This window comes from Rhodnius prolixus, unplaced genomic scaffold, assembly GCF_049639745.1.
Source record: "Rhodnius prolixus isolate KJV_2025 unplaced genomic scaffold, Rpr scaffold_11, whole genome shotgun sequence".
Lineage (NCBI taxonomy): Eukaryota > Metazoa > Arthropoda > Insecta > Hemiptera > Reduviidae > Rhodnius > Rhodnius prolixus.
In genome coordinates this window covers 17,205,754-17,230,596 of record NW_027411625.1, presented here as the reverse complement: position 1 = coordinate 17,230,596, position 24,843 = coordinate 17,205,754, and the positions used below count along the sequence as shown (strand labels likewise).

Genomic DNA, 24,843 nt, shown 5'->3' with positions numbered 1-24,843 from the left:
AAACTGTTGTGACTGTTGTAAATGGTGACTGTAATGAACAGGTATTGAAATAGGGAATAGATTTTGGTGCCCTACCGGTAATTGGGTTTTAGTTAAATTCAGGTAAAAAGAAGTGCCTCTTACCGAGTCAATTTATAATTTTTGAAAACGACTGTAACAAGTTTCTTATTCTGCACATATATATGATCTATGTTTATCGGGAACAATTTCTGAGAAAAGCTCATTTCATGAAGTTGTGAAGGAAAGTTTAATTATTGATTTCCTACACAATGTCATTTTAATACACTGTACGATTCTAACCCCGAAAAAAATACTATAATGGGCCCTAAACGGCGAATTGGAAAAAACCTAATTTTTCATAAGTGTTGCATAGAGTTTTTTTTTCGAGTTTTCTGCGATTTTGTAGACAGCCAACAGCCATTATTATTTTATTTTATTTATTTTTTAATTTAAAAGTAAGAGAAAGTAGGTAAAGTAATCCTTCTTCAGATAGCATTTATTTTAAAGATGTTCTGAAGAAAAAATAATGTCAAAAATTCTTCAACATTCATTTTATAGTAAAATTTAAAAATTAAGAAACTGTTAAATATTGCAACTGACTTTTAGTGCATATTCTAAGTTTAAAAAAAATAAGAATAAAATACTAATAATTACAGATTTTATTATTTATTTCTTTTTCAGTCTGTTTCTTGGAGCCAGTTAAATGCGGTTACTTGGTATTGTACACATTGAAGAATCCAACCTATCCGGAAGTTGTAGCGAATTTTAAATGTGGTGCAATGAGCCTTGATTTTCATCCGAAACACAGTAAGTATGTTGCTGTGGGACTGCACGACGGCACCGTAAGAGTGTTCAACCTGAGTAAACGCAAATTGAAACGTCATGTGTCCATCAATTCACCCACACACAACAAGCATATTGGTCATGTTTGGAAGGTTGGTTTGCTCTTTGCACATATTTGGCACATGTGGTAAGAATAACACAAAACCCAATTTAATTGACTGTTGGAATCCATCTTTCTGCCTGGTATTGGATGCCGCACTGATAGATATTAGGCTTAGACTTTTCAATTAAAAATAATAAGTTTCAAAAACGAGTGACACGAAATTATAAGTTCCATAAAATTATATTTTTTACCGCAAAGTAAATGGATGGAAACAAATGGTCGTCAGATGCAGCTAAGTCAAGACTAAAGAGTGACTATAAAAGTAATCTGTCGAGTTCTTTAAATTTTAACCTTTTAGTCTGACAGGAAGCGTAAGGCCGAGCGTTACCTTCTACAAAACTGTCTACATGATGCAGTGAAGTTCGAAATTGAAAAAAAAATTCATCGTAAAACGAATCGTGATTATTACCACTTCACTAGCAGAGATTTGTACAGGGAGCGGGTAAAAAACAACATTGACTGTCCTTTTAAAAGACCTATAAAGGCTCCTTTGCATCTATTGTATTAGTTCAGTTCAACTTAAATTGAGGCTGGCCGCAGTTAGGTGATTAATTAATTGAAAGAAGGGTGTGCCGTTTACAAATAATTTACTAAACTAACTGCTGATACTGCTGAAAAGATCTCGAGAGCACTTCTGCACTATAAACTGAACAAAAAAAAAAAAAAACAAAAACAAAAAAGAGGAAGGAGTCAGCTCAGTGGTTAGCGTACAGAACCCAGGTTCGAATCCAGCTTTAGATTTTACCTTCTTACAGCTCACTGTCTGGTGAAAGAACATAGTTCAGAGACCGATAGTGCACTGAAAAAGCTCGAGGTGCCAGTGATCTCAGTTGTTGATAAACCTTAATCACCAAAATAAAGAATTAATAAACTGCATATTAAAGAAGAAACCTCCTTCATGACGGCAAACAAAAAAAAAAATACAAATGAACTATTATTACGGAACGTATATTTTTAATAACAAAACACAATTTTAACTCAGAACGCCTCTCTTATTTCTAAAGTTACTTACTATCCCGGATAATTATCGGCCACCCTTCTATCTATTAATGTAGGTTATGTTCATTCACCTTAAAATAATTTCTGTTATTATAAATTTGTACATGTATTTGGGCGTTGCGCCACACTATTGAGTCTGCCTTTACAAACTTTAGACTTTTGCAAATTGGATAATTTTAATTAATTAAAATTAAATAAATATATGTTGCATCAGCCGACTCTCTATCTAACCACCTCAGCCTCGGGCTTCCTGCCCTTCTAGTTCGGTGAATAATTTGTTCTAACACTTTCCTTGGGATCTCAGATTCCTCCATTCTAGTTAAGTGGCATCCCAGCTCAGCCCCCCTGTCTTGATAACTTTTACAACATCCGCTTCGGCGTATACGTCGTATAGCTCCCTATTCTTTCTTATTCTCCAGATTTCTCCCTCTTTTACTCGGCCAAACATTCTCCGAAGAATCTTCCTCTCGAAAATGAGCAGATCCTTCTCATCTGTCTTACTTAAAGTCCAAGTCTGGGGAGTATGTATAAGTACTGAGTGAATAAAGGTTTCGTACAGAGTGCATTTGGATTGCCTAGAAAGGAGCCTACTTTTCATGTACTTTAGCAAACCAAAATAACACCTGTTAGCCGCCGTGATTCTTCTTTTAACTTCTGCAGATGTGCCGTTCAACAAGTTTACCTGAGATCCAAGATTTACCTTTTCAAATGTGTTAGGGCCTAAAGAGACGTTTCAGTCCTGCAGACCTCCTTCTTCACCTGTAAACAATACTTGGCCACATTGATTGTAAGGCCCATATTTAGTGCTGCACTCTATAGGGCCACAAATGCACTTATTAAGGACGACGAAGATCGCGCTATGATATCAAGATCGTCTTAGCAATTGAACCGACGGAAAATATTGTCCCTGTCGTCTGGATGCGCGAGTCCCTAATGACTTTTTCCAGGGCTAAATTGGATAGCAGGCATGCCAATGCGTCTCCTTCTCTTAGACCTTTGTTGACCCAAAAGCCTGTTGAATGGTCGGCTTGCTCTCGCACTGAACACTTGACTTCCTGCATAGTCATTTTGATGAGTCGTATAAGCTTGGGTGGAATTCCCATGCTCTATTGCCTCATAGAGCTTTGGCCGCTTAATGCTATCATAAGCACTTTTAAAATCTATGAAGAGGTGATGCGTCGGCATTTTATATTCATGGGCTTTTTCTAGAATTGTTCGGAGGGTGAAGATCTGATCCACCGTCGATCTGCCTCTCCGGAAACCACACTGATATTTCCCGATCTCACGTTCGGCATACGGAGTAAGTCTGCTGAACAGCAGGTTTGAGAAAATTTTATCTGCGTAAGCTAGCAAGGAGATACCCCTATAGTTGGCGCACTCTAGTTGGTCAACTTTCTTATCTGCACTTCCCCATTGTTGTGGCATTTTTTCATAAATCCAGATCGCAAAAATCAGATCTTAGAGCGTTTTGTGGAGTCTTCAAAACCCGACTTAAAAAGTTCTGCTGGTAGCCCATCTGCTCCCATTTTTTGGATGGCGTCTACCAATTCTTTCAAGTCCAGGGGCTCCTCCTTCGCGTCCTCATCCCTCACAGTGTTGTCTTTATCACCTCCTATCTCCTCTTCATTTTTGTCATTCAGAACACTTCCGAAGTGTCTTACCCCTGTCCACGATCTCGTTCTTTCTAGTGAGTATCGAACCATCTTCTTTCTACCTTTATTAACTTTCTGAAAGAATCTCCTATTCTCATTTACATTCCTAGAGACATCTATATCTTCAATATTTTTGTTCACCCACACTTTCTTTTTCCTTTTATGTAGCTGTTTCTCAATGCGCCTTTTTTTTCCTGTATTCGTCAGATGCTCCTCTTGTAAAGCGCTTCTGGTCCATATTTCTATAAACTGCGTTTTTAGCGTCCGTAACTACTTTAATTCCTCGTCTAACCAAGGTGACCTTTCTTCCTGTTTCTTAGAACTATCACCCCTTCTGCTACCTCAGTAATCGCTTTTTCTAAACCACCCCATGTGCTTTGAATGAAATCACTTCCACTCATGGATTGTATGCCTGCCACGGATGGGTGGAGATTTTGCTGATAAGCTTCTAAAGTACTAGGGTCTTTCAATTTTGCTATATTGAATTTTTTGGGCTTACTTGATTTCCTATTTCTTGCGTTGGAAATCCTAGATCTAATCCGAGCAATAACTAAATAGTGGTCAGAATCGATGTTAGCGCCTCTGTAGGTTCTAGTGTTAACAAATTAGGCGATGTGGCGCACTAATAAGAAGGTTAATAAGCCGTCTGGAGATCGCCAGGTGGCCTTGTGAATACGACGGCCTGGGAACAACGTGCTACGTACTACCAGCTCTCTCAATGACGCGAATTTAACTACTCTTTTACCGTTGTTACTATTTTCATGCAAGCTATGAGGTATGATGGTTGGCATATAAACCAACTCTCTACCAATTTTCGCGTTGAAATCACCCACTAAAATCTTAACATCACTATTCGGACAAACATCAATGGTCGACAATCAATGGCATGACAGCTAAACAGACTGTAGTTATAGAAGGTTCCACTTGTACGTTCTACACAAATACGTTCACTCACACATGTGAATCCTATTACATTCTGTCTCATATTTCATCGGACAACAAAGCCCGTACCGAAGGCGTGGTTTTTCTGGTGGCCACTGTAATATACCGTATGGATTTTTTTCCTCCAGTAATCCACTGCCGGTCCAGCGAACCTCCTGCATTTCAGCCTGTCCAATCTGTAATTGTCAATTTCTTTGAGAAGGATTTGAAGTCCTTCTGGTTTATATAAAGTTAAAACGTCCCAAAATCCAATTCTGAAGTCCATTAGGCGGTTCCTCTGTCTTTGTCATAAATCAATCCGGCGTTATCTCTTTGGGGTTTCATAATAACAGTGATTTAAGGAGAACAGGTCATCAACCAACTGCTCCTGGGTCAGATGAAGGGGCTGCCTACTTAGAGCCTCCTGATTTGCTCCCCCCCATCCGGGGCGGCTGCCTAGGAACGGTTATTTTAGGGCGTGTACTGTTCATGCCTTAAAGTTTTGTGCACAGTATAAATGCAATGTGTACTGTCGTGGTGAGAGTGCTTAGTGTAGTGAGCTGTGGTGACTCGTGGGGACGCACCTTCCCAAGTAGTGGCAATCAACAGCTACCCCTTGTGGTGATAACATAACATCCACATTTTATAAAATTGCCCTCTTGCACCAACGAAAATTGTCAACTTGAGTGCTATTGACGACGTACTCTCTGGATTTTGCCAGTCATTTATTGTCTTGTAGAAAACAAGCTAGATAGATCTTTAACAAAATATTCATTCCTCTAGAAATCTGTAAAAGCGTAAGGTTCTGCGCTTCTATCCACTACTTTTTCCGAAATATAAGATGACTCGACCGTGAAAGCTTCGTCCCGGGCAAATGAACGTGCCTTCAATCCATGAAGGTAGGTTCGCTGGTTCAGTAAAGAAGATAGATACAGATGACAGGACTGGAAATGACTATAAAAAACGAGTAATAGATTAGGTTACAGTTCACAAAAGAGTATATGACTAATGCATGAGGTATACCTTTACTGTAGATGTTTTGACCACTCTTGGCGAAAAAGAATAGATTCAAAGGTGCCCTACTTTCCGTTCTCTGTGACCTAGCTCAGAAAGACTATAAACTGGAAAAAGGTTGTTATGGTAAAAGGGTGGTTTGCCATTTTTGCTGTGGTTGGCCTGATGACCGACTCTTGCTCTTCCAAAAGTCTGGTGATTGCTTCGTTAAAGACAGTTTGACGAAATATAATACAAAATTAATAAAATAAGAAGAGAGAATGGAGTTACCAGGAAGCGTAGGTAACCTAACCTGAATCACTCAAACGTTGAGGTAAGTTTTGGTGGCGCATTGTGGCGACATAAGAGTGTTGAACAGTGATACTCTCAAAGAGTGAATCTTGTGGAGAAAGCGACCACGTTGTCTGATTTGCCTACGTGAATCACTTACTTGAGAGTTGGCTCAAGTAAGTAATAAATGTTAAATTGACCACTATGCAGGATAGTTGGCTTAAGCAATTGAAAGTAATTTGAAAACTGTGCAAATGAAATAAAATTTACCCATAAAAGAATTGAAAAACAATGTTTAGATAAAGTAATAATAAAATTGAAAACTGGGAATAATAATGTACGTACAAAATTTAACTCTATCGTAAAACTTCATCAAAATAAAGTGGAAGCCCCGAAAGTGTCTTTGTTTCTAATTCTCACTTTTCAATTTTGGAAATCAACCTACACAATAACCTGGTCAATGTACAACTTCCCCTTAGTTTTCATCAGCAGCTTTACAGTTACCAGAGGGATGAGGCCAATTCTGTAATAAATTCACCAACTATAGCTATTCTTTCTCACACACCACTAACATTCAAGCTCAACCAGATGCAATTTTCTCTTTCTAGTAGTGACGTAAGATTACGTCATTAGTTTTCTCTGAAATAAAAATCACAGTACAGATTATCAATTGAAGAGGACAAAATGTGCACAAAAACACTCTAGATAGGCCCAAATTGATTAGTGTGATAATTGTAAATATCAAAGTTTTAGAATCAATGGAGTTTTCTGATGGCTAGGTGATCTGGGTAGACGACCATCGTGACAAACAGCTTGGCTTCTTCTCAGCCGGGTCAGATGGTCGCATATTCAAATGGATTTTACTGAAGACAGATCTAATGCAGTCTCCGGTGATCACCCTGTCTATGGACGACAGAGAGATTCTCATGGGGAACGTAGTGCAACCTCTGAAAGGTATCCATAATTTTAAATATATGAGCAAATAAAATCTAAAATTGATACAGATTCGTTTAGAGCAGGGCCAAGTTTTTAGAACGGCCTAGGAAGTTTATATTAGAATTTAATAAAAGTCGTCTGCATTATTCTTTCTAAGTCTCTCTCAAGCCTTAACAGTACTTCGTATTGTTTGAGGACTATGTAGAATACCAATTTCTATTTTCAATTTGTGCTTTAATATCTGATTTAAAACATGGTTGAATTGAATCTAGAAATTTTTAATGCCACACAAACGTTTCCACACGGGTTGCTTAGATCTGATTAAAAACATTTGGAAAGGCTGATAATAAGATTTCAAGCTGATGAAAAACTAGATGTCCTTCCTCTCATCTATACACCGCCACCATAGAGCAGCCGGTAAAGTTCCCAGAACTTGCCAAAGAATTCCATATTTTGCAACAACATAGATATAACAGATTTCGAGAAAAAAGTTGCTGAAAATGAGCAAAAACGGCACTTTCAAAAATTGATGTTGTTCTTGTTGTTGTTGTTGTTGTTACCTTTTTTGTAAACTGCGTAGCGCCTAAACGCACGAACCGATTTTCATGAATGAGGTGTCATTCGATTCGGAATTTTATGTAGATGTGCCTTTTGGGGGTCTCGACGCTGTACATCGAATGGGAGAGAGGTTAGCCCCCTTTATGTAAGGCCCCCTCTAAAATTATTATTACTAATTACTCTGTAAATCTTGGCCCGATTTTGATAAAATTTGGTAGGATGATAGCCTTAGGGCTTCCCTACGTAACATTAAAGCGACGATCTGCTCTTACACTTGTTAAGAGGAAGTATAGCAATCATTTCAAATTATCGAGGCGTGAACCGATTTTCATGAATGAAGTGTCATTCGAATCGAAATTTTGTACACATTTGTACTTTAAAAGTCTCGACGCAGTGCCTTATAAGGAGGGGAGTTTGCCCCATCCAAGTAAAGCCCTTTCTAAAACTATTATTACGAATATTTCTATAACGCTTAGTCCGATTTTGATAAAATTTAGCACGAAGCAGTAATTAAAGCTCCTCTACGTGGCTGTGATGTGCCATCATGCTCTTACACCTACTAAGAGGAAGTACTGCAATCGTTAAAATTATCAATGGGCGAACCTATTTACATTATGAATGAATTGTCGTTCGATTCAAAATCTTTGCCTCTTTGCCTTTTAGGGAGAAGTACTGTAATCGCCCGTTTATTTTTCTTACTCCTCTTAAAAGGAAGTACTGAAATCGCAGTTTAATTTTGCTTTTTACGTACAAATACCTTCCTATTTTATTCAAAACGCTTTCTCAAAAAAATTGTTATTGAGGATGGCAACTATAATCATTCTTTAAAATGATTTCTCCAGTGGCAGTTACGGTTCCGACTTAACACCTTATCAGGTTATAATGATAGAATTGCTTATTCCAAATTTTAAAAAAAATCTGTAAAGCAGATATGTAACTTTGCAAAATAGACAAAAAGAAAAATCTATCCAAAAGGTACAAAAATCTCCTTAACAAAAACTTACAGTTTAAAATGTTAAGTATAAGGGTTGATTAAACGCCAAAAGGTACACAAATCAGCGAGTACCCAACATTTCATTAATACCTCATTAATATTTAAGTAATTCTACTGCATTAATTTTCATTAATAAGTTATTTTTGCTGGCCACTTCATTTATATTATTTTTTTGTTATAATTATGATAAATCACATATACGTACATGCATGTTAAAGTAGAAAAAGACAAAGTTAGAGTAGGCTACTGTCTTGAATTCGTCTTACCGAAATATTCGTGAGCACAATTAACACACAGTTAATAACAAGTAGATTATTAAACAATAATTATTCATTTCTCTATTGTAATTTAATTTAGTCCCCCTAATTTTACTTATAGTAAAATACTGGAATAATTAGCTGTCCTAAAAATATGCATATCTTATTTACTTTATATTACATATATACAACATTGTTGCATTTGGGATGAATACCTAGATTGAGAATGTAATTGAAGAAAACTATATTATTTGCGATAAAGCCAGATAATTATTACCTATTATTATAAACGTTTGACTACTACATAAAATAACAATTACTTTAATCGAAGAATGAACTTAAACCGACGATTTTTATTTAAAAATAAAAATAAATAAATAAATAAAATGAAATCATTAATGTATGTTGGTGTAAACATTTTTTTTAAAAAGTTTTTGAAATTTTTAGCCTCATATTTTTGTTTCTTTTTAACCTGTAATTAATAGTTTGATTATTATAGATAAATAGATATTACAATCTACAGTCTGCAGTCTTGAACAAATATTTTATGCATGAAAATGGCCAGCATAAGGGTCTGTGACATCTAATAAATTCTAAAAATGTGAAGGAAAAGTTAATGCAGTAAAATTACTTAAATAATGTCAATGAAGTGTAAATGAAATGATGGATACTTGCTGATTTGTGTACCTTTTAGCGTTTAATCAACCCTTATACTTAACATTTAAAACTGTAAGTTTTTGTTAAGGAGATCAACATAAGCAACAGCAAACCGAACTTTGAATTCAAATCTGAAGAATTCTTAAAAAACCCGAGAGATTTTCCGTTTTATCAAACGATTTCTTTCCTAGTAATGAAAAGGAGATTTATTCCGTCAATCTTATCAAAGAGAAACAATGGCCAACCAGCTGTACGTGATCCACGAAAAAGATTTGAGGAAAATGTTATGCAGTACGTAGTGCCAGAGACAGATTTAAGGAGGGTGCACCAGGATCGCACCTGAGACCTCGTTTTCAAAAGGACCTCGAAATTAGTTTAAATTCAAAAAAATTAATAAATATTTTATCAATGAGTTCATAATTCTAAAAATATAAATTTGTCAACTTTTTCCTTCGAAGTAAGAGGTGACTCTTGAGGTAATAGGTATACTATATTCCCCCTAAAATACCTTTTCAGTAAGATGAATGTATTATAATATAAAAAGGAGTTAAATGCCATCCTAAAATTCAGAATAAAAAAGAAAATTCTTTAACCGTGAGTATGGAATAGATTTTTCATTTTTCATAAATTATTCCTAAAATAACTACTAAGATTGTTTCTAAACGACATATCAGATTACATAAATTACGAGATCAAAAGATAATATATGAATAATTTTTCTGAAAAGTGGGTATTTTTATGATAAAATATTCCTATAAGTTATACCTGGAAAACAGTAGTTAGAGAAAGTCATATCTGTCCTCATGCCAGATTTTTCTCTACAATTCCGTAAAGAAAGCATTAAAATCGGAAGAATAGGAAAAGAAATATAGATGATTGAATTTTGAACCATTTGCAAAAGCTATAAAATTTAACCAACTATATCTCAAAACATATTATCACTAAACCAGTACTTATTATACCAGTTATAGACTAGACTTTACTCTACAATTTGATAAACAAATCATTAAAATCGGAAGAATAAGAAGAAACAGATGTAAAGGTTTGAAATTTAATAGATTTGCAGAAACCTCCAAAATTTATCCTTTAATATCTCAATAACTATTGTCAATAAAACATTGCTATTTACACCAGTTATATAGAAGACTTTACTCTAATAATCGGTAAGGAAACCATTAAAATCAGAAAAATGGAAAAAGACATATAAAGGTTTGAAATTTGAACCATTTGTAAAAGCTCCAAAATTTAACCTTGTATATCTCAAAACCTATTATCACTAAAAAATTGCTATTAATTCCACTTATAGAGTATACTTTTCTCTCTAATTCAGTAAAGAAAGCAATTAAATCGGAAGAATAGGAAAAGAGATACAGCACAATTTGTAAAAGCTCCAAAATGCAAAAAGCATTGCGACTAAAATAATGCTATTTATACCAGATATAGAGTAGAGTTCACTGAGATATACAGTTCACTTTTCTCCACAATTCGGTAAAGAAATCATTAAAATCGGAATAATCGTAATTGTAAATCGTTCAAATTTCAAACTTTTATATCTCATTTCATATTGTTCAGATTTAATGAATTTTTTTACCGAATTGTAGATAAATGTTTGCACTATACCTGGTATAATTTGCAATATTTTACTGATACTAGTTATTAAGATATAGAACGTTAAATGATGGTTACTGAAGGTAGAAAATGACAGTGTACATAGGAGTAGGGGGGGGCACCGACTCTGGTAGCGTATACTTACCCAATTAGATTACATTTACACTTAACTATGAGATTTAAAAGCTGATCGAGCGGAAGTTGTCTCATCTGTAAAGGCTTGTAAAAATGATATTGTCACAGCCATTTCTGCGATTAATGAGAGGTTAAAAAAATGCAAAGAATAGGGCTGGCTATTGGCTTTGAAATAAGAGAAGAGCGTATTCGTTCTTGTTATCGTCAATTTTTTAAAAAATAGTGAAGAAATTGTCTGCCTTCAATTATTTTAAAATTTATGAATAACAAAGAAAAAGACGTATTCTTGAAATGTAAGAAAATAAATAAAGATAAGCTAACCACCGAATTATTTACTGCTACTTCACCTAGTAAACCTATCTTTATCCTTAACAAAAACTTACAGTTTAAAAAGTTAAGTATAAGGGTTGATTAAACGCCAAAAGGTACACAAATCAGCAAGTACCCAACATTTCATTCAAGCTTAGTTGATATAATTTAAGTAATTTTGCTGCATTAACTTTTCCTTCACATTTTTTAGAATTTATTAGATGTCACAGACCCTTATGCTGGCCAGTTCGTTCATAATATTATTTGGTTATAATTATGATAAAATGTATATTATATCTTCGTTTTTAAATAGGTACTTTATTTTAACTCTATTCCAAATTATTCTTCTGATTTATCTTTAATATGCCCTTTATTCTGAAGTTGTCACATCTTATACATGCATGTTAAAGTAGAAAAAGACAAAGTTAGAGTCGGCTACTGTTTAAATTTGAATCACGGAGGATTTAAAACAATATTTCAGACTTGAATTCGTCTTACTGAAATATTCGTGAGCACAAATAACGCACAGTTAATAACAAGTAGATTATTCAACAACAATTATTCATTTCTCAATTGTAATTTAATTTTACTTACAGTAAAATACTGGAATAATTAGCTGTCCTAAAAGTATGCAATACTTATTTATTTTATATTAGATAACATATATATAACATTGTGAGAAGAACAGCTACATTGAGAGTGTGATTGAAGAAAACTATATTATTTGCGATAAAGCCAGATAATTATTACCTATTATTATAAACGTTTGACTACTACATAAAGTAACAATTACTTTAATCGAAGAATAAACTTAAACAGACGATTTTTATTAAAAATAAAATAATCGAAATCATTGATGTATGTTGGTGTAAGCATTTTTTTAAAAAAGTTTTTAAATTTTGCAGCTTCGTAATTTTTTTTATTTTTTATAACGTTTTCTTTTTAACCTGTAATTAATAGTTTGATTATTATAGATTAATAGATATTACAGTCAATCTACAGTGCTACTTGAACAAATTTTTTGTAGATGAAAATGGCCAGCATAAGGGTCTGTGACATCTAATAAATTCTAAAAAATGTGAAGGAAAAGTTAATGCAGCAAAATTACTTAAATTATATCAACTAAGCTTGAATGAAATGTTGGGTACTTGCTGATTTGTGTACCTTTTGGCGTTTAATCAACCCTTATACTTAACTTTTTAAACTGTAAGTTTTTGTTAAGGAGATTTTTGTACCTTTTGGATAGATTTTCATTTTTGTATATTTTGCTAAGTTACATATCTGCTTTACTGTTTTTTTTAAATTTGGAATAAGCAATTCTATCATTATAACCTGATAAGGTGTTAAAGAGGAACCGTAACTACCACTGGAGAGATCTTTTTAAAGAATGATTATAGTTGCGGTCCCCAAACCATCCTCAATAACAATTTTTTTGAGAAAGCCTTTTTATATAAAATAGGAGGGTATTTGTACGTAAAAAGCAAATTTAAACTGCGATTTCAGACCTTCCTTTTAAGAGGAGTAAGAAAAATAAACGGGCGATTACAGTACTTCTCCCTAAAAGGCAAAGAGGCAAAGATTTTGAATCGAACGACAATTCATTAATGTAAATAGGTTCACCCATTGATAATTTTAACGATTTCAGTACTTCCTCTTAGTAGGTGTAAGAGCATGATGGCACGTCACAGCCATGTAGAGGAGCTTTAATCACTTCTTCGTGCTAAATTTTATCAAAATCGGACAAAGCGTTATAGAAATATTGGTAATAATAGTTTTAGAAACGGCCTTACTTGGGTGGGGCAAACTCCCCTCCATATGAGGCGTAGCGACGAGACTTTTAAAGTGCAAATCTGTACAAAATTTCGATTCGAATGACACTTCATTCATGAAAATCAGTTCACTTGTCGATAATTTGAAACGATTGCTATACTTCCCCTTAACTAGTGTAAGAGCAGATCGCTGCTTTAATGTTACGTAGGGGAGCCCTAACTCTATCATCCTACCAAATTTTATCAAAATCGGGCTAAGATTTACAGAGTAATTATAATTAGTAATAATAATTTTGAAGGGGGCCTTACATAAAGGGGGCTAACTCCTCTCTAATTCGGTGTACAGCGTCGAGACCCCCAAAAGGCACATCTACATAAAATTCCGAATCGAATGTCACCTCATTCATGAAAATCGGTTCTCGCGTTTAGGCGCTACGTAGTTTACAAAAAAGGTAACAACAACAAGAAGAAGAACAACAACAATTTCTGAAAATGCCGTTTTTGCTCATTTTCGGCAACTTTTTTCTTGAAATCTATTAGGTCTGGGGGGTTGCAAAAAAATTATAGTTATAAAGTAGGGTTTGCCCTCTTTTTAAAGAAAATTTGGGAATTTTATCTTTTGTAGAAAAAGAGAAAAAAATTGTCAAAGTTGGTTGTTTTTTAACGTTACGCTTTTTCGTGCACTTTTTGACGATCAATCCTTATACAACTGTCCTACCGGACAGTTTTAATAAACGAAAACATATCTCCTTATCATTACAAATTATTTAGGAAAGTTAAGGAGCTTCAAAAACAAATTATGATAAAGTATTTCTAGTTTCAAAATGGTTATATCAGAAACTGTAAATCATCCAACCCGCAAGTAGTTGTATGTAGACCTAATAGAGGAGCCTCTTCAACAACACACTAAACATTCACTACTATAGTTTGATTATAAAATCTTTTAGATCTTATAATTAACTTATCACTCTAAATATTTTCAAATTTTTGCGCAAATAACTCTACTGTACACTCTAGTGCAGGGATGAGCAACACGCGGCCCGCCAAGCATTTCTAAAATTGAATTTATTTTATCCACTTTCTCCCATCCAATACATTGTTATAAAATTAATTATAATAAAATGGTAGTACATACTAAACCAAAATATTTTTTTATGGCGAGTTACTTGTCGACGACGTTTTTAAACATGCAATACGAACGCGCCGCGTCTGCGCGATTTTTTTGTGACGAGATACACACTTGTCGGTGACTTGTTCAAACATGCAATACGGACGTTTCGTAAATTATTAGTAAGAGTTAATGTATGTGCGGCCCGCCAAAAAAAATTAAAATTTAAATTGGCCCATTGATTAAAAAGGTTGCTCACCCCTGCTCTAGTGCACTGCAGAGTTATGTAGCACAAGACATTCTAATAGAAAAAACTAAATTCTTTAAAAGCCGAGGTGAACAGTTATCTGGTTGAAATCAAACACAAAAGTTGGAAAGCAACCTTATTTCAGGTGTGAGTTTACCCAATGGTTTTCAAAATTAATTTACAGAATAAAAAGGATAACTATAATAGTTGATGATTGAACTGCAGTATTCTAACAGAAAACATACAGGTTTGGCGCTGTTGGAAATTCAGAAAGCTTTAAATACAGTCTGGCGTGATAGTCTGATTTCTAGACTGATTAACTATAATTTCGCTCCCTACCTTACCTTTCTGTTTATTCCTATTTGAAAAACTAAAAATTCCGTGTCTCCATAAACTTTATCCTCTCAGAACCTCACTAAATTGCTACTGGAGTTCCTCAAGGTCAATAAAAAATCTGATGCTATTTCTTGTCTTCTTCAACACTCTGCTTTTTGCCCATATTTAGCATCGTAATTCTCGGAAACTAATTAAACAGCGTTGTTGCAAAAAAATACAGTAATAAAGGAGGATTTGCCCTATATTTTAAAGAAAAATTGGGAATTTTATCTTTTATAGGAAAAGAGGGAAAAATTGTCAAAGTTGGGTGTTTTCAACGTTACACTATTTTCGTGCAGTTTTTGACGATCAACCCTTATACAACTGTCCTACCGTTTTTAATGTACGACTTACGTTTTTAATGCGGCTTAGTAAAATCATGAAATTCCATTAAAAGTATTTTTTTTCTTTTTTTCTGTTCCTATTTTATCGAAAACTTGCCGACTTGACGCGTCTCGCTGGAATAGAAATAGAATGTTAGAAAGATAAAAATAAGGAATTTCTAAAAACTTTGGAAGATTTTCCAGTTTTATTTTATTTTCTGGGCCAAGCATTTTTTAGACGGTAAAAACAATTATGAATAGAGGAGGTGAACAAGGGAAATTTGATTTTTTTTCCAGCCTAGAAAGACAGCTAGTTATGAAAAGAACATGGAATTTTTGGTTCAAAGGTAGGTTTAAGTTATAAGAATTGATGATTACTGTTCATTATTTTTGGTGACCGATTCATAGTTATTTTTTCATCCTATTGAAGTTGATGATATGTATTTCCATCAGTAAGCATCAAGAATCAAATCATTTTGAAATTGTAGTGTGTCAGAACGCGTAGACTTTAGTTACATTACAGTAATTGAAAGTCGAGTGATTGTTCACAGCAAATTCATTTGTTCTAGTCTGTTGTACCTGTGTTACGTTCAACCCTAAAGACTTTGAGATCTTCTACGTTGGCTCGTCAGAAGGTCTGGTCTACAAGTGCAGCATCTCGTATGCATCCAACTATCTGTTCGTGTACCACGCCCATAAGATGCCTATTTATCAAATAAGTATTAATAATTTTATTCCCACTATTTTTCTAACAGCTAGTGAAGATTGGAGAATAAAAATTTGGGAAGACTGCAGAAAGTGAGTACAAAATTTACACACCAAAACAATATACATTTAAAAAACATGAAAATATCTATTTGAACAATATCTATTTTCAGATAAATAGGTACCAAATAATACGTCTAAATGGCCTCATTCATTATCTAAGTCGCCGCCAGTTCCTCAACCGCTCTTCATAACTTTTTTAAACAAGATTTCTTAGCTAATGTTTCTGATACTAACAGCAGGTCCTAGAGTTCATAACGAAGTAAACAGTATTCCTTAGAGAGTAAGTATTATGGTGTAAAACAATCAAAATTCACTCAAAGCAAGGCCAGGTGAATAAGAAGGAGGTTCTACTCGTCTCAACTCGTGTTTTCCATCAGGAATTCCATGACAAAGCAATTCCATCAGGAATTCCATGACAAAGCAATTCCATCAGGAATTCCATGACAGAGCGCTGTTTTGACGGAGAATTAAGTTTTCCCGCACGTTTCACCGCTTTTGCTGGCAACAACTTGTTCTCTATAACATCCTCCAGTTAAGGTCTTACTCTTTAAGAGGGGGTTGGAGAAAACGATGCAGAACCTTGAAAATTGAATACATATAATTTTTTCCCTAGGTGACCATTTCGTAATTTTTAATAAGATGGCGGATTTCCATTGTTTTGGCAGCCGTTTATTCTCGGGAGTGAAAAGGGGAATGAATATTGTCTCTCTTTTTATCAGAGAGATCTCTTAAAGATTGAGGTCTCAAAGAAATGCAGTTTCCCCTTGTCATCGTTATCCGTGGTTCTACAACCCATTAATGATTCTTTTACTTTCTCGAGAATGTCGCTGCATCTTTCTCTGTTCCAAAGTAGCGGTCTGCCAATTTCTAACGCCAAGGGTTCTGGCATCACTGCTCTCATTATCTACTTATCTGATCCCTGGCTGTCCAACTTGAACTAATAATTCACATGATCGATCTGATGTTGGTGTCATCATTTACCGATTCCCAGGGCGCCTTTTAATTCATGTTATGGGAATTCAAACCATTTTTTTTTTTGCTTTCTGCTAGAAGACTAAATCTGTCTATCGTGGGATGGAAAATAGTTAAATTTGTGAATTGTAATTACTGAGCATAATTTTATATCACTGTTTGGACAGATATTCGCTTCTTTTTTAGATCTTAATAGAGTGAATCACTTTGATCCTCTGAGGCAACGTCCATGGACATATACATTTGAGACACTAACATTGTAGAGTTCGCTTTTTACTTTCAAATAGCATTGTTCGGTTCCCGAAGAGATGTTTAAATTTGAAGCTGTTCGTGTCATCTTGCCAGCAGGTCGTTTCCGCCTATACAGTTGGCAGAACTGTATAAAAGGTGAAAGTGATCTGATCACTATCTCGTCCCGTCTACACCGGTGTAGGTCTCCCTGTCCTGTGCCCCTTATGAGACTTATGTCATTTTAATGGCCATTTTCCCCTTGTGTCATCCCTAATATATGTCGTCGTCTAATATCTCAGCGAGTGTTCTAATTGTAGAGATCATTTTCTCTACATTCATTCACTGTTCATTAACAGTGCCAGTCTAAGGCTAAGTCCAAAGCCATATGAAATTGTCTATTAATTTGTGGTTTAATTGCAAGCGAACATATACTGCAATTTAAAGCCAAGCACGTGCTAATTATAACTATATGTCTAATTATGAAGGGACAAAATTTTGATTGTTCTTTTCTGGTCTAGATAGTATGTTTTGCACTATTGTTTCAGTTGTAAATATAAGAATATTTTACTGCCTAAATCTTTTGGTATTTCTGAGTGTTGGTGGCGTCCTCCACCTCTTTAGATTCCCGTTTTCAGCCTGCTCTCCGAACTTATTATTCCAGATTTAAAAGAGGCAGTATTCCTTTCACTCAGCTATCCCAATTTATATTAACATATTTAATATCTCTTTATTTTATTACTGCCCTCTTCCAGTTTTTCCCACGCTATAGCTATTTCAGGATTTTAAATATTCTAGATCCACATCTTTAAATCCATTTCTACTTTCCTTGACTTTTTTCTTACCACAAAACCATGGTCCGGTATCTTATTTATCGCCATATTTATGAGGAGTCACTCTTTTGAAGAATACTTTAACCTAGCCACTATGTCTCTTGCATCCCCTACAATGTAGGGCCTACATCATTTGCTTTTATATTGCCCGAGTAATTCTATATCACGCCAAAAATTCCTAGAAATCTCTTTTTTACTTGCCGACAGTGAAACAAAATTAAAATATCTCCTAAATATCGACAGTATTGAGAAATTAAACTGCTTGTTTTTGTTTGTTCTTGATTCAATAGAAATGTTTAAAACACCTAAATCTTCGTAATAATAGAATTTATTACTTTAATCCATACGCTAATTGCAAGCTTTGTCCCGATAATCTGCCAGATACAGTTCTCATTTTTTAGTAGGCTGTAAATTTATTAATAATAAAAGTTTATGTTTTTTTTAGTCAATATCCGCTCTCTGATAAAAGTTCCCCTTTGGATAAACTTGCTTCTTTATTGAACTATTTTAATGCCGATCAAATTAGATTATTGTGTACTTTTGTAAAAACATGTTTGTTTCTCAAAAATAATAATCAACGTTGGCTTCAAAGATACTCACTGTATTTATGTTAGAGGATTAATTAATTTTTTAATTTTTTTTTTATTGTGATTGTAAAATATGAAGAACCATTTTATTATTTTGTTAGGACCTGGTTTGTTTATGTTTATTTATTCTGTTTATTGATTTAATATTCTGCTTAATTATATTTATCTATTCTTTTTCCTTATTCCATTTAATGATAGAAAGAAAGAAAATTATTATTGGTTTTGACCTGGTTTGTCCATATTTATTTTGTGTTTTCTTTATGTTCATATAATATGTATAAAAAAGATATCTTTTTGTGTTGGTTTCACGCGCTGAGCTCCTGCTTTTATAAAAACTTGTATTTTTAAAAAAGCAAATAAATTCTGTATTCTCTCTTGTAATATCACAAAGTCGGATGGTTTTTGCTCAACAAGGTGCATTTCTTTCATTCAATTGTTGCAACTGTACCAAAAGTTGTTTGGCTTCAGTACTGTGCATGTTCACTTGGCAGGTATGGCTCTCAATGGTTTACCTAGGTTTAGGCCAATTTGGAGGGTAGCCTCTCGAACAGTTATTGTGCGTGATCTAGACGATTTCTAGTGGTTGGCGAACATATGTGGCAGTTTATGGCGATATCATTTACGATCCTTAAAATCTTTGGGCGGGAGTGGCAGTTAATTAACACTATACTACTAGCTTCACCTGGTCAAGGCAACTGACACATCTCTAACATCTAACTGGTACTGCCGGTAATTAGCCACGTGCTTCAACTTGGACGTGGCCAAGCGCATTTACAGAATCATTTTGGTTATATTTTTTAATTGTTAGGTCGTAGTCAGCACAGTGGGACCAATCAAATCAAGGCTATTGCGTAAATCGTGAGAGGAGGAGCCTCTTTTAATCTGCTTAAGTTTGAGACTAGAAGAAATGATATCGAAAAATTGACTGAAGGGAATAAACCCTGGATCTTACGAAAACAGTGGTTTCTGTTACTAGACTAGACTAGCAAGGCGTCGGCACAATAAGGTTTAGCGGGCACAGGGAACAGGGTCAACGCCATGCCTGAATCTAATGTAATCCAATTGTACTTAGTGACTAATTTTGGTTAAAGTTGTTGGCCAGAACTTTATTGTCTATCCACTGGTATCACTTGAATGGAATAACAAATTTGTACTTCTGGCGATTTTATATTTGTGAGGGTTGCTGACATAAACATTCACTAATAACCTTTAAAAAAGCGAAGTTTTGCATTCAGGGGATCTCATGACGTGTGTTTTTGGTGATCACTCATACCATTTGTAGAAGAAAGTAAAGAAACGTACATATATTCGACCACTAATAGTGAAATTCAATTAAGTATTACAGAAGTTTTTACGTTTTTTAAATTAATTTTCTATTTTTATTACAGGGAACCGTTATTTATTTTTGACCTGGAGTGTTCCATACACGATATCCAGTGGGCTCCATACTCCAGCACCGTGTTCGCGGCGGCTACCGCTGATGGCAATGTGCAGATATTCGACCTGAATGTCAACAAGCACAATCCAATCTGCGTGCAGATGGTAATCTGCAATCAGCAGAACAACCACCTGACCAGACTGAAGTTCAATTGCTGGATTCATATCCTCCTAGTCGGCGACACGAGGTCAGTACCTCCGGATATAATCAATTCCTTTCCTCCACCAACCAGGTTTGGATTAGGTTCTATCTAATGGAAATGGAAATAAAGATTTTAAATTTTCATGGGAAGTCCATTTTGAAGGAGTCAGTGATGAAATAATTCTACTTAAGTTACAGTTTTTCTTAAATTGCACTCTTACACTAATCGAAAATTCATTTGACCCCCAATAAACCATTGAGTACCGTCACAATTTTCGGCCATGTTGAATTTGTATTACTCGCGTAATAATAGCGCGTGTGGCATTTATTTAAGAGATTTAAGGAATAAGATAATTACTAATTAGAGAAACATTAATTAGAACTTTTAGAACATTTAGTGAGAAGTATTGTAATAGCAATATAATTTTTCTAACTATTTTTAAAAGGAAATACTGATATCGCAGTTTAATTGATACACGTACCTTCCAACTTTATTCGAAACTTTTTCCCAAGAACAATATTTTTGTGGATTCTTTGGGGACTGCAACTCTCAGCACTCTTTTAAAAGATCTCTTCAGTGGTAGTTACGGTCCCGACTTAACACCATATCAGGTTATAATGGAAGTATTGCTTATTCCAAATGTTAAGAAAATCTACAGATTTTCATTAAAATGCAAATATGTAACTTATCAGAATTCACAAAAAAAAAATCTATCCAAAAGGTACGAAAATCTCCCAAACAAAAATTTACAGTTTAAGAAGTGAAGTATATGGGTCGATTAAACGCTGAAAAGTGCACAAATCAGCAAGTACCCATCATTTCATTGCTTATTCCAAATGTTCATTGATATCATTTGAGTAATGTTACTGTATTAACTTTTCATTAATATTTTTTTAGAATTCTATAGATGTCACAGACCCTTATGCTGGCCAGTTTATTCATAATAACTTTTTTGTTATACTAATGATAAAATGTATATTACATCTTCATAAATAAATAGGCACTTTATTTTAACTCTGTTCCAAATTATTCTTCTTTATGATGCCGTTTATTCTGTATAATCACTTACACATGTACATTAAAATAGAAAAAGACAATGTTATAGTGTTGGTTACTGTTGAAATTTGAATCACGGAGTTAAAACAAAATTTGAATCTTCAATTTTTCTTACAGAATTATTCGGGAGCACGAATAACACACAATTAATAACAAATCAATTATTCGACATTTGTATTCATTTTTAAATTAAAATTTACAGTAGTTCCTTTAATTGAGTACTCCCAGTAAAATACTTAAATACGAGTATTTAGCTGTCCTAAAAATATGCATATCTTTATCTTTTTTATATTACATATACATAACTTTTGACGAAAAGATCTAGATTAAGAATGTAATTGAAGAAAACTATATTATTTAATATTAACCCAGATTAATTATTACCTATTATTATTAACGTTTGACTACTACATAAAGTAACAATTACTTTAATCGAAGAATGAACTTAAACCGACGATTTTTATTTAAAAATAAAAATAAACAAAATCATTCTAGTATGTTGGTATAAACATTTTTTTTTAATTTTTGAATTTTTTAGCCTCATAATTACTTTTAATGTTTTTTAAATAAAATTTTTCTTACTAATCTGTAATTAATAGTTTGATAATTGTAGATTAATAGGTATTACAGTCGATCTAAGTTAAATGGTGTGCTACTTGAACCAATCTATTGAATATGAAAATAGCCAGCATTAGGGTTTGTGACTTCTAATAAATTCTAAAAAATATTAATGAAAAGTTAATGCAGTAAAATTACTTAAATGATACCAATGAAGTATTAATTAAATGTTGGGTACTTGCTGATTTGTGTCCCTTTTGGCGTTTAACCAACCTTTATACTTAACTTTTTAAACTGTAAGTTTCTGTTAAGGAGATCTTTTATAGAAGCGATCAGGTGCCAGATGGACGCAATTCTACTAGCGGCTGGTTGGTGTGTTTATGCGCATTATCCCAAATCTCTTTTTTATCTTTCCCGTTTTCATATATATGAAAACCGTTTTATCTTTTCCGTTATATGAAAACGGGAAAGATAAAAAAGAGATTTGGGATAATGTGCATGTTAGCGAGTAAACGGATTATGAAAGTAAATTGATTCACTATTCGAATACTCGTAATGCCCACTACTGTTTGTTTTAAAGGCTCGTTAACGTCTCACCATACCTGAATAAAGCTTCTTTTTTTTGGTTTTTAAGAATACCAGTATTAAATTTTTGAAATAAATTTAACGCAGTAAGCTGACCAAATTTATTTTTACCTTCAGTTTCACGTAAACAGCAAACATCGGAGCTATTCCAGCTGTTCTTTGTTTGGTTCTACTAACCAGTAGTGTCTATAATTAATAATATACGAGAAGACACAAACCGGGTTTTCTTAAAAAAAAAAAAAGTCCCAAAATTGCTCTTTCTAACATCAAGTAGATCTTTAATTTAAAAAATAGTAATTTTTTGTTTTGTAAACCCCCTTAAAACTTGGTTGTGGATACGCTAAGGTAAAGATTTTTGTTCTCAAGATTTGTTGTTTTACAAAGATTAATATAATTTCAGAGGCACGTTACAGACATTCAAAGTGTCACCAAATCTACGACTACAAGTACAACTGCCTAAGAAAGCTGCCTACGTGGCTCCCAGGCATTTGGAGATTAAAAAATTAGAGAAAATATTGAGCTTCGTCAGGGAGCCAATGGATTTGAAACCTTTAGATGATATGCGTTCTACTAGAGACCATGATAACATCTAAGACATCTGTCTCATTCTGATGAGGTTTATCAAAATCTTAGTCCTTTTTCTTTTTTTGAAGATGTAAATATAAGTTAGAAATCAGCAAATTAAGAGAAAATGAACGTCTTGTTCTTAAAAAGTGAATGCTGTTGAAAGTCACTAATTATATAATAATTAGATCAGTTAAAAGAACAATATTTTTGGTTGGTCTTTAATTATTTTTTTCCCCCGTTTCTATCTAGTGTATGCATGTTTTTGTGAACAACTAACTAGTAGGTATATTTTTGGAGTATTGTCTCTTGCCTCATTTGTCGGTCCAAGATTTGAGCATTACAAGTCGTGAAACGCAAGACATCTGAACAGTGGATCGCTTTGAGTAGGCAATGGTAGCCGTTCTATGTTATGCAAGATTTGTCAAGATGAATTGGTTAACTTTCTAAGTAGATCTTTAGGGGATATTAGTAAGGCTATATGAGTAGTTACTATTCTAGGCTCAAAAGAAATCAGCTAAGTGCTTTCTTGCACAAAACAAAAAGGTCCTTTAAAAAGAATGCTCTTCCAGTAATTAATCTAATCCTTGATGATTCTATGAGTGATAGGGGCTTAAAATTTGAGGAAAGCCTAACAATAACCCTAATTGAATTTTTTAGCACTCCTAAACATGCATTCTGCTTTTATTTGAACTGATACGTAATTAACAAATATTCTATTTGATAACACCATTTATCAGATTTGATATCAACAATAAGCTCTCAATATTAAGATCATACTGCAGAACTCCTGGATCAATTCAGTTTTCTCAGTTGTTTCCTTTTAATAATGAATTATGCAGAAAGTTTCAAGTGGTCAGTTCAATTTCCAGCGATTCTGTTGCCCTAAGTAGTAGGAGAATTGTATCTAGTCATCTTGGAATTCTCTTGTATCCCAAGAGATTGAGTGGCATCCTTTATGTTATCCTAGGGCAAAATTTATGACTTGGTAGTTCCCAAGCCTTTTAGTGTCAGTTCGGGACGTCGAAGCAAGATTTTTTATTTCTGAAAAACTGTTCTTTAAATATTGCTTTTAATAATTCTATTGGAAAATAGAAGTGTATTCTGAGAGAACCTTTGAAAGCAGTTATTGTTTGGATAATTTGGTGTAGTTGGAATGTTGTAGTTTGTGATTAGGACGCATATTTGGTCTAATTTATTTACTTTTATTTACGTAAACTGCGGCTAAAAAACTCATGCGGGTATTCACGCTAAACATGTAATTTTTGTTTTTTTGTATTGTTACTGTTACGAGAATTCTCTTATTTTTTTTAATGCCATCGTTTGATTACCTATTTTTTTTGTTGCTAAACTTATTTATAAAATCAATATAAACAGATTGTCCATTTATTGTGAATAAATAAAAATATCTATAGGATGAAAAAATAACTGCCAATTTCGGTCATAGTTTGTACTTTTTTATTGTGCGGAGTTTTCGACCTAGGGACTAGGTCCTCTTCAAGGCAAATTGACAATATAATATTTTCTATCATTAAAGTATATAATAAAATAAGGGCATAATAAAAAAATACAAAATATGACTGTTATTATTGTTAATATGCTGTTAAATATGGCAGTTATTTTTTCATACTGTTGGAACAATGAATCAGACACCAAAAATGATAAACAGTAAAAATATTTATTTAAAAGAAGATTTTTTTTTTTTTATTACTATCCTGTCTAAGAGATTTACAGTTCATAATACAGCTTTTTGCGAAGTGACAGTTGCAAATTATCTTTCAGCCAGTTGTTTGGTCCCTTGCACTTACCAACCCTTGGAACTTACCGTCAGACCTCTTGAGTTTTAAGTTTAATCGGATCTGATTTCCTTTTTATGTTCCCGCAGCCTGAGGCGCAAACCAAATATTTGTTCGGGAGGGATATAGGTTTGAGATATATGGATATAATGGATATATGGTATGGAAAAAGGTATGGACCTTTTTCATTATACTCGTATTTCACTTATATGATATGATCTATAAAATAAGCATAAAT

At 33.8% G+C, this 24,843-nt stretch overlaps 1 protein-coding gene across 1 annotated transcript in view; it reads left to right on the top strand.

Annotated features, from left to right (window-relative positions):
- Positions 1–24,186, top strand: part of LOC141459408 (dynein intermediate chain 2, ciliary) — a 32,874-nt gene extending 8,688 nt beyond the window's left edge. The window contains exons 5-9 of the mRNA XM_074138473.1: positions 682–935; positions 6,582–6,756; positions 15,648–15,876; positions 19,855–20,091; positions 22,646–24,186. Coding sequence (XP_073994574.1) covers positions 682–935; positions 6,582–6,756; positions 15,648–15,876; positions 19,855–20,091; positions 22,646–22,838 — 1,088 coding nt within the window. The 3' untranslated portion in view covers positions 22,839–24,186. The remainder of the gene's footprint in view (positions 1–681; positions 936–6,581; positions 6,757–15,647; positions 15,877–19,854; positions 20,092–22,645) is intronic.
- Positions 24,187–24,843: the final 657 nt, after the last annotated feature.